At 39.3% G+C, this 8,958-nt stretch overlaps 1 protein-coding gene across 1 annotated transcript; it reads right to left on the minus strand.

Annotated features, from left to right (window-relative positions):
• Positions 1 to 1,007: 1,007 nt before the first annotated feature.
• LOC146699715 (endothelial cell-selective adhesion molecule-like) lies at positions 1,008 to 7,950 on the minus strand. Its single transcript, XM_085471462.1, has 7 exons — positions 7,896 to 7,950; positions 6,748 to 6,899; positions 4,094 to 4,286; positions 3,834 to 3,989; positions 3,525 to 3,647; positions 2,513 to 2,648; positions 1,008 to 2,037 (listed from the first exon to the last, which is right to left on the minus strand). The coding sequence occupies exons 1-7, from the start codon at positions 7,948 to 7,950 to the stop codon at positions 1,500 to 1,502; spliced, it is 1,353 nt and encodes a 450-aa protein (XP_085327588.1). The 3' UTR covers positions 1,008 to 1,499.
• Between the last annotated feature and the right edge of the window lie 1,008 nt (positions 7,951 to 8,958).

Here is an 8,958-nt window from a genome sequence, read left to right on the forward strand (position 1 = left end):
AGTTAGTGTGTAGTGTTGTGGATAGTTTTGTGTTGTGTGTCAGAACAATGAGGCGACTGCTGTCTCCAGGTAGAAACAGGAGTGATACACCTGCTGCTGTCAGACCTGCAGGTATCAGGCTGTGATGTTCTCCTTTATAGTGGACAGAAATTGTGTTTTTGGAGTGGCACAAATAATTTGTGTTGCATCTTATTGAATGCAGAACAACTGATTGTTCTGTAAATAGTTTGAAATGGTTATTTAAAAAATCAAGGTAAAAGGTAAATGGATGCAAATAATGTTATTGTTTGCAAAACTTGTGCATAGGATTTTAAAATTGACAATTTATATTTGCATTTAAAGTTATGAAATATAATTCATTAAACATGTTTGTTGTTGTTACAGTAAAAAATATCACTTTTTCTACTCTGATTTTATGTTTTTTGTCTGATTTTAGATCAATTGTGTTAATACAGTATGTCAAAATGAAAACATAACTGGAAATTCAGACACGTGAGGTTGTGCTGAAAAGAATGATACCAAACAAGTAAACAGTTTTTAAAGGTGAAATGTAGAGGTCAAATCAGAAGTGGTTAAAATGGCCAATTATACCCTGGACCCCAGAGGGTTAAACATTTTTATAAAGTAACGCAATAGTTACTTTTCAAGTAATTAATTACTTTTAGAATATTGTAACTCAGTTACTAACAATTACTTTTTTGAAGAAGTAACTAGTAACTATAATTAATTACCTTTTCAAAGTAACTTCCCCAACACTGGTTATTAGTACTAGTCAAGAATATAAGCAAATTTACTGTTCTGCAGTCCTAAACAGCTCAGTATTATCAGAAGCTTTTGCTCATCTGTATTTAAAGAAGTGAGTTTAAAAGCATTTTGAAAGCAAGTTGAAAACCCAACAGAAGCAAAGCCAAGAAAAAGGATTAGGATACTTTGCAAGGGCAAACTTTATCACACAACACATTATGTTGTCTTTTGATGTCTGGTGCTGAAATAGAGTTAATAATACATAGATTAAACCCAGTGTTTATGAGCAACATTCTCCTTCTTAAACAGTAATGACCTATGAGTCCTTCAGGTAGTTTCTCTAAATAAAGACAATGGATAAAGTGTAGCATGCTGGTGCTCTTTTTTTTCTGTCCGTGAGATTAGCACACACAGCGTTCCAGCTGCGGTTAGTAAATGGCAGGAGGAAAACAGTTTGGAAGAAATTACATTTAAAAATCTAAATATGAAAAATGAAAACATTAAAATCCATAAAGTAGAAAAGATGATACTGGACAAATGTATGAAAATCATATCTATACATAGTTTCAAATGTGTACAGTGCATACAGAGTACAAAAGAACTATAAGTAAGTATTCTTAAAGGAAGTAAACAGTGTGTCTGAGAGCTTGTTGGCATCAGTAAATGACCTTTCATTTTGAATTCTTTGCTAAATATTAAAGTCCCTTTGAAAAATCAGCAATTGATCCTTTGTGAGAGTATTCCCTTAGCTCATGCTAGACTAGAGATCCGGCCTGGTTCTGTGCAGGAACCATAATGGGCACGCCTCCCATTCGGGTGATGTTGGAGGCCATGATGGTGGAGGTGGGTAGTGGTGGCGGGGAGGGAGCGGTCTGGAGCTGCAGCCGAGGCTGGTTGTACGTTTGCGGCAGCGCCTGTGCCTGAGGCAACTGGGTGTAGCGCTCGGGTCTGGGCATGGAACCGCCATTGCTGCCGGCCTCGGGGGACAATGGCTGTTCACGTGGCAGGGTGGTGTTGTTGTTGTAGCTGTAATGGGTGGGAGTGGAGGCCCCTTGGTGGCGGGACGGTCTATAGCCGGCATTGCTGCCTGTGGCGGTGATGATGGATGCAGTGTCTGAGGGGGGGCGCTGTGGATACTGCTGCAGGTGGTGGTGGTGGTTGTTGTGGTGATGGGAGGACTCTTTGTGGTGTGGGCTGGAGGCGATGGAGGACAGGGTGCCATTCTTGGAGATGATGTCAGAACCCATGCCGCTCTTAGCCCATGACACACGCTTGGGAGCCTGAGCATCCTCCCTGTAGACATCGAGGTGCAGGATTACTTATTTGTGGCGTGTAGATTACTTTTAGAAATGCATAATTAGTTCACAGTAACACTGAAATGGAGTACTTCATTAAATCTTGAAACTATGGTAATTTGTTTCTGCTATCACAGGATATGAAAATTAAATCTGAAAAACAGGCTTCTTAAACAGGTGTGATAGAATCACTTTAGTTTGAGAAATGTGCAAGATCAAAATGTGCATTCCTGTGCAATTGGTACATGTCAAAAGTAAAACCTGGGTCATCTGCAAAGGACTAAAATGAATTTGATTCAAAGCAGCAGCAACAAGAACTTCATCTACCAACGCTGCCACTTATGACTTGCCTGAACTGACACTGTTTAGCACTGTGGCAAAAGGGTCCTGGTTCAGATCTGCTGGCCAGCTGAGATGCTGTTACGAATTTTAAATGATAAAATTCTGCTTGCATTTAAGCCACACTGACTCACTTGATTTCATTGGCCAAGTCATCCTCGTTGTTTCTTCTCCTTATCACGAAGACAAAAGCGAGGCACACAAAAAGGAGGAAGATGAAGCCAGCCACTGAGCCAACTGTGGCACCAACAATCACCCCCACTTTATTGGCTGGAATTAAAGAACATACAATTACTATCTCAAAGAATTTAAAAACACTTTTATTACCTCATTTCGTGTAGAATCAATAGTACTTGTACAGCACTGGCTAGAAAAGCAGATTAATGTTTTATATTCGAGTCATGTAAAGATGTCCTTTCTGTTTGACATAGAGATGGACTAATCAGGTGACCAGTTGTGTTGTGGCCTAGCAAATCAGTTTTAAGCTACAATTCAGTTTCATTTATATAGGGACAAATCACAACAGCTGTTGCCTCAAGGCGCTTTATATTGTAATGTAAAGACACTACAATAATGCTGCGATGTTGATCACTAATTTACCGCTGTCCATTGTTTTCAGGCTTCTGCAACATTATATATTCCCAGGACGCTAGGTTGTGTTGGGCATGGTTGACTGTCCAGACTCATGTTAAAGTAAGACAAATTCAGCCAACTTTGACAAAAGTATAATTTTCTTAGCTGCTGAATAGAAAAGTCAGCTAAGCTAATGGTTACAATGTAAAATGTCACAGCCCTATGCTAGCAACGTTAAACATGTCTGGCAAACAGGGTTTGTTTTTTACTTTGAATCTGTGTAAGTCACGAGTGATAGGGGTTTATAATGATACTTTTGCTAAATTATTGTATATTTGTAATATTTTAATATATATGTAAGAAAGTTCGCTGCATATTCATTTAGTTTTCCTATGACGTGTCAGCAGTCATAAGAAATTAGTAGGATATGATCGTGTCCAACAGAAATAATTAATTACATCGATGCTCGCTGTTCATGCTTGATAATAGTGTATCTGAATGTGTGGTCCATAACTATTTTTCATCACTTATTTTTATTAATAAACCATAACCAGGGTTACACTTGCTGCGTACAGTTGGTAATGTGCAGGTCGATTGCGCAGCTCTTTTCTGCCACCGTGTTGCTGGCTGTGCACACGTATTTCCCCGACATGTTGCTGCTCAGGTTGTTCAGCTTCAGAGTGCCAGTCTTCTCATCTAACACAGCAGTTTACATGGAAAAGACAGTCAAACACACATGAAGACACATTATTTCACATGTATAACAGTTCTCAAAGATGTGCTAAGTGACAATCCCAAAAGACGGTGTGCAGGCTGCTTTTTCTATCAATAATTCACATTTATAGCAAACAATGACTCTTTGTTTTTTCGCTGTGCACTCACTGAGCATGGGTGAGAAGAAGACCTCAGAGGTGGGGCTGGTTTTCTTCCACTTGTACAAAGGAATAGGTTTCCCAGAGCTGGACATGCAGATCAGAGTAACATTTCCTTTTACCTCTGGCTTCCCTGTCATAGAGCACTTCGGAACAGAAGGAGGGACTGAGGGGAGAGGATTATGTAATGTTTTATTACAAGACTTTCTGTTTTACTGTTTCACAGTGAATCTGAGAAGTACAGCTGTGCAACGGGTGAATTTCCCTTACCTTTCACATCCAGGGTAACCGTTTCAGTAATACCATCATTAACAATCTGAAAGATGTAGCTTCCTGAATCGGACTCCCGGGTGTTGTTGATGTAGAACGACACATCTGATGATGGCATCTGATGTAGGAAACCGACACGGCCCTTAAACTGTCCGTCAAACACCTTCACCTCGTTGTCGGTGTAGGAGATGATCTGGACAGAAGGACAGAAAGCAAGCGTCACATGAAACAAAAAGAAGATTAAAAAAAGGGGTTTTTTTGGGGTCTTTTAGTACATAAAAGAAAGCACACGAAGAAGTAGTTGTGCATAACAGATATCACTGACCTGTGTCACTGACATCCAGGTCAGGGATGTAATGGACTTTGTATTTATCCAAAACATTTCCAGAGATTTATTTGCTAAATGTCCAAGTGCAAGACTTTAAAGAAAAGAAAGTTTCACTAACACTGGTAAAATCAGCAGTGCTTACAGAGGAAAGTTCAGGACATCTTCAACAACTCACCTTAGTATCACTGACATTGGACAGAAGTTAGCTTCACTGACTCATCAACCTTTACTGGACTCTACACAAAGTTTTACAGCCTCCTCCAAAGCAACTACACATGACGCATATCGGCAGGTGAGGTAAACAGTGCACGGCGGACTCACAGCCCACACTTTAAAAAGGTACGTTCTCAGTTTAAACATTGGACATGTTTTCTATGTTCAGTTGTGAATAAAATAAAATCTAACCTTCACATTTCCACCTATAAGGCCAAATTAAACAGTAATATTAATGTTCTTGAACCTGATCTATAAATTCTCAGCTCTCATTCTCTGCAATTTAATTAACACAAATTATGCAGGTCTGTATTGTTAGATAAATACTACATTCTAACGAATATGGCTCTTGTACAATAAAAAACAAAATACAACAAAAGAAGCCTGATATAAAACCTAGTTCCAGCATATGTATCTCTGCAGTGGAAGGGGCTGAAATACAGTATAAATAGAACGGTTCAAGGCAGATGCATCATTTACAGTAAAAAGTAAAGATGTTCTTAGATTAAAATCTGTTTTCTTTGAGTAATCTAGTCACCTGATGGTCTGGACCTTGATCACTTGCTGTAACTGATGGAACCTTGAATTCTGCTTTATACCAGAGAATCCTGAAGGAAAAGCTCCTGCCATCAGCTTGTATTCTGAAGTTCAATTACATTTGAGTTATGCACCAGGAAAGTGATCCAGAACATAGCAGCAAAAGAAAAAAACTTAAATCTGATTGAGATGCTTTGGCAAGACCTTAAACAGACCGTTTATTCTCAAAAGCCCTCCAATGTGAAAGAATTAAAGCATTCTGCAAAGAAGAGTGGGCCAAAATCACTCCACAGTGATCTAAACGCATCATCGCCTGTTACCTTAAAGGTAAGAACGGTGAGGAGCAAAAACTGTCTGTTTAAAAGAGAAGATGAACTGAGGGGCTGCACCAAGAACTCATGCATTGGTATTTATGATTACTTTCAACTACAAATGATGCCAAGCAACTCTAATAGCATTCAAAAACAAAACCAAGAGCTGGAAAAGGCACAATAGGTTCTTGTCAATTATTTTCTCCATATTACTATTATTATATTATGCATAGGAAACATATATTAGCAGTTTGGAAAAAATATCACTTTGTCAAATTTTAGTTACTTACATAATTAGTACCATACCACCCCATTAGAGCACTTTGCTCTCAGACTGTAGGCTTACTTGTTGTTCCTAGTTCATTTAAAAGTAGAATGGGAGGAAGAGCCTTCAGTTTTCAGGCCCCGCTTCTGTGGAACCAGATTTGGATTGGGGAGACAGACACTATCTCTACTTTTAAAATTAGGATTCAGAGTTTCCTTCTTGCTAAAGTAGTACAGTTAGGGCGTGATCAGGTGATCCTGAGTTATGCTGAGGCTGCTGGAGGATTCCCATGATGCACTGAGTATTTCTTCTTCAGTCACCTTTCTCGCTCACTATGTGTTTATATACATATTATTTCTAGTTATTAACCTCTGTCTCACTTCCACAGCATGTCTTATCCTGTTTTCCTTCTCTCACCCCAACTGGTCGCAGCAGATGGCCCCGCCCCTCCCTGAGCCTGGTTCTGCCGCAGGTTTCTTCCTGTTAAAACTGAGTTTTTACTTCCCACTGTTGCCAAAGTGCTTGCTCATAGGGGGTCATATGATTGTTGGGTTTTTCTCTCTATTATTGTAGGATCTACCTTACACTATAAAGTGACTTGAGGTGACTGTTGTTGTGATTTGGTGCTGTATAAATAAAATACAATAGAATTGAACAATTTGTCAGAGGGGAATTGCTCACTTTATCTTGTCTAAACACATACGACTCTGAATAGATTGCAGTTAAGTTTTGTTCTTTTATCAGTGAAAATGTTTTTACATTTAATGAATGTTTCTTCCTGTAAAGAGTAAAGTAAGGTGAGACACTAAGGGAAATAATAATAAAAAAAAAAACCCTGTATCCTTTCCCTTCCTGAGTTCTCTTTCTTCCCCTAAATCTATTTGATTGTGATCCTCCTTTTGGATCATCTATCTGCACAGCACAGTAGTATTAGAAACCTTTAAGTCTTTTCTTGTCTTGGCTTGATATATATTAGACCTAAGTGTAATTGTTTCCTTACCATCTTCATCTGGCTGGTGTTAGGCATCAAAAAGTTCCAGGCGATACTCTTGGAATTTGGGTTGCCGCCAGTGTACCGGGCCTGCAGCTCCACATACTGACCCTCGATCACTTCTCCATTTTTCAGGGGTATTAAAAAGTTGGCCCATATGCCTGGATGAAGGAAGAAAGGGAAAAAACACACTGTAAAAATCACAGTTTTTTATTACTTTTGTCACGGACCCGGTGCCGGGGACTCGGGGTTCGTGAACAGTGTGGACCTTTATTGTTATTAGTGTATTGGATGTATGTTTGCTGCACTGTGCTCTTGTGTTCCATGCTGGTGTGTGTGTGTGTGTGTGTGTGAGGCTGGAGGATGAAGGACAGCCACCTGCAGGCCTGATGGGTGTGGCCCTGCCAGCTGCTGGTCACGCCTAGCTTACCACACACCTGCTTCTGATCAGGATCGTCGGGGGAGCTACTTAACAGAGCGATGGAGCTTCCTCCGGCGCAGGATCGTTGAGTTAGACTCCATGTCAGTGTTTCTAGTGTTGTTAAAGTGTATGCCTGCCGGAGTTGGTGCCATAACGGCTGTGTCTGTGTTTTTCCCCAGGAGGACAGCGGAACACAGGACTGCAAGACAGATGGGGTGTGTGAAGGCACAGGGGCAGAGAGCACGGGATACCAGCACTTGGGAGAAGACACGTCACGGGAGTCGAGGGAGCACTTTTGGAGATTTAATGTGTGGTGTACAATTACCTCACTGTAAATAAACCCACTGTTCATTCCATTAAGTCTGCGTTTTGGGTCCTTTCTCCTACATCCCCCACGGTCTGCCCTCCAGACCGTGACAACTTTTATACACCACTGTACATGTAATCAATAATTGTAATCTCTATATTAATTTCTATTGTTAATCTCTGTCTCTCAGACAGTGTGTCTTTTGTCTGCCCCCCTCACAGCCAACCAGACGTGGTAGAAGAAGAAGCCGTCGCTCCCAGAGCAGAGGCTTCTTCCTATTAAAAGAGGTTTTTTTTTTCTTCCCACTGTCACCAAGTGCTTGCTCCAGTTGCTAGAATGTTCTATGTAATACCGCAGGGTTTATCCTACAGTATAAACTGCCTTAATGTTGTGATTCAATTGAATTGAATTCTGACTCTGAATCATTACCTGTACAGTTGAAGGTGCAGCAGGAAACCTGTTTGGATTGTTCTTTGTTTCTCATGCCTGTTTCATGTTTGATGTCATATTTTTTATAATAAAAAGGTTATAAGCAGAATGATATTATAAGATTAATGAGGAGCTGCTTAGCTTCTTTTTAATAATTGCCATTGATACTCCGTGTACAGGAGCGGAAACAATACTATTACGGGTGCAGTGCAGTGAATTACAAAGCTTTTTTTCTTTACTTTTTGCTTTTTGCTAATTATCCAGTGCTCTTCTGACTTATTTCTAATTTCTTTTTACGTGTATCTAAATATTTGATATGGACTCTGTTTATTTTGTACTTTTATTTACTGTGTCATCAGAGTGACAGGTATCTGTGCATTCATCCCTATCCAACTACATGGAGATATATCAGTGGATATCATCCCCCGATGAAAGAAGCTCATTTCAACAGAGTTGTGCATATTAGCATATTTATGACTTCCTTTGTGTCATGTAGGTGAATGTTACATCGCTAATTGCAAATTCTAATAAACATTCTACCCCAGTTGTGTGTTCATTTGCTTCTGTTTTGCATTTAGTATGATCACTCCTGATAAATTGCACAAGTTTTTTTTCTTTTTCTTTTTTCATTTGAATCTATTCTTTGGAAACTTTGACTTTTACAAGTTATCAAAAAAGACAGACAAAAATGTTTATTTCCTCAGGACTACTGTGTGAGTGCAATTTTGACTGGGGATACACATGTAGTTTCTAATATTCCAGTCCAATAATATATATCCTAATATTCCAATATGTCTGGATGTGTTTCAACAGCTGCCAAATGGCCAAGATGCTTTTAGAAGCTCTTATGTTTCTGTAATGTGTCTAAAATTTGGCAAAGACTTTTTTTTGAGAAGGATCTTTATCGGATGCTGATAATACCTACATTTAGAAAAAAACAGGAATTCAGTGCACAATGTTCCTGCTCACTGCAAATTTATTGTGACTAAAGAGATTATTTAAAAATGATTATTATTTGTTTCAAAACAAAAAAAATTCTCACTTTCCATGAAAACAAACTCTA

Source organism: Copadichromis virginalis, linkage group LG10 (genome assembly GCF_057382275.1).
Source record: "Copadichromis virginalis isolate Kocher_CV1m ecotype Utaka linkage group LG10, C_Virginalis_male_GT1.1, whole genome shotgun sequence".
Lineage (NCBI taxonomy): Eukaryota > Metazoa > Chordata > Actinopteri > Cichliformes > Cichlidae > Copadichromis > Copadichromis virginalis.

Excerpts from the sequence above, each read along its gene's own strand:
- LOC146699715 (XM_085471462.1), bottom strand. The coding sequence starts at position 7,950 with ATGAGAAACAAAGAACAATCCAAACAGGTTTCCTGCTGCACCTTCAAC. Across the intron at positions 3,990-4,093 it reads GGTTACCCTGGATGTGAAAG|TCCCTCCTTCTGTTCCGAAG; the intron begins GTAAGGGAAATT and ends CTCTCCCCTCAG. Across the intron at positions 2,649-3,524 it reads CGACCTGCACATTACCAACT|CCAATAAAGTGGGGGTGATT; the intron begins GTACGCAGCAAG and ends CTTTAATTCCAG.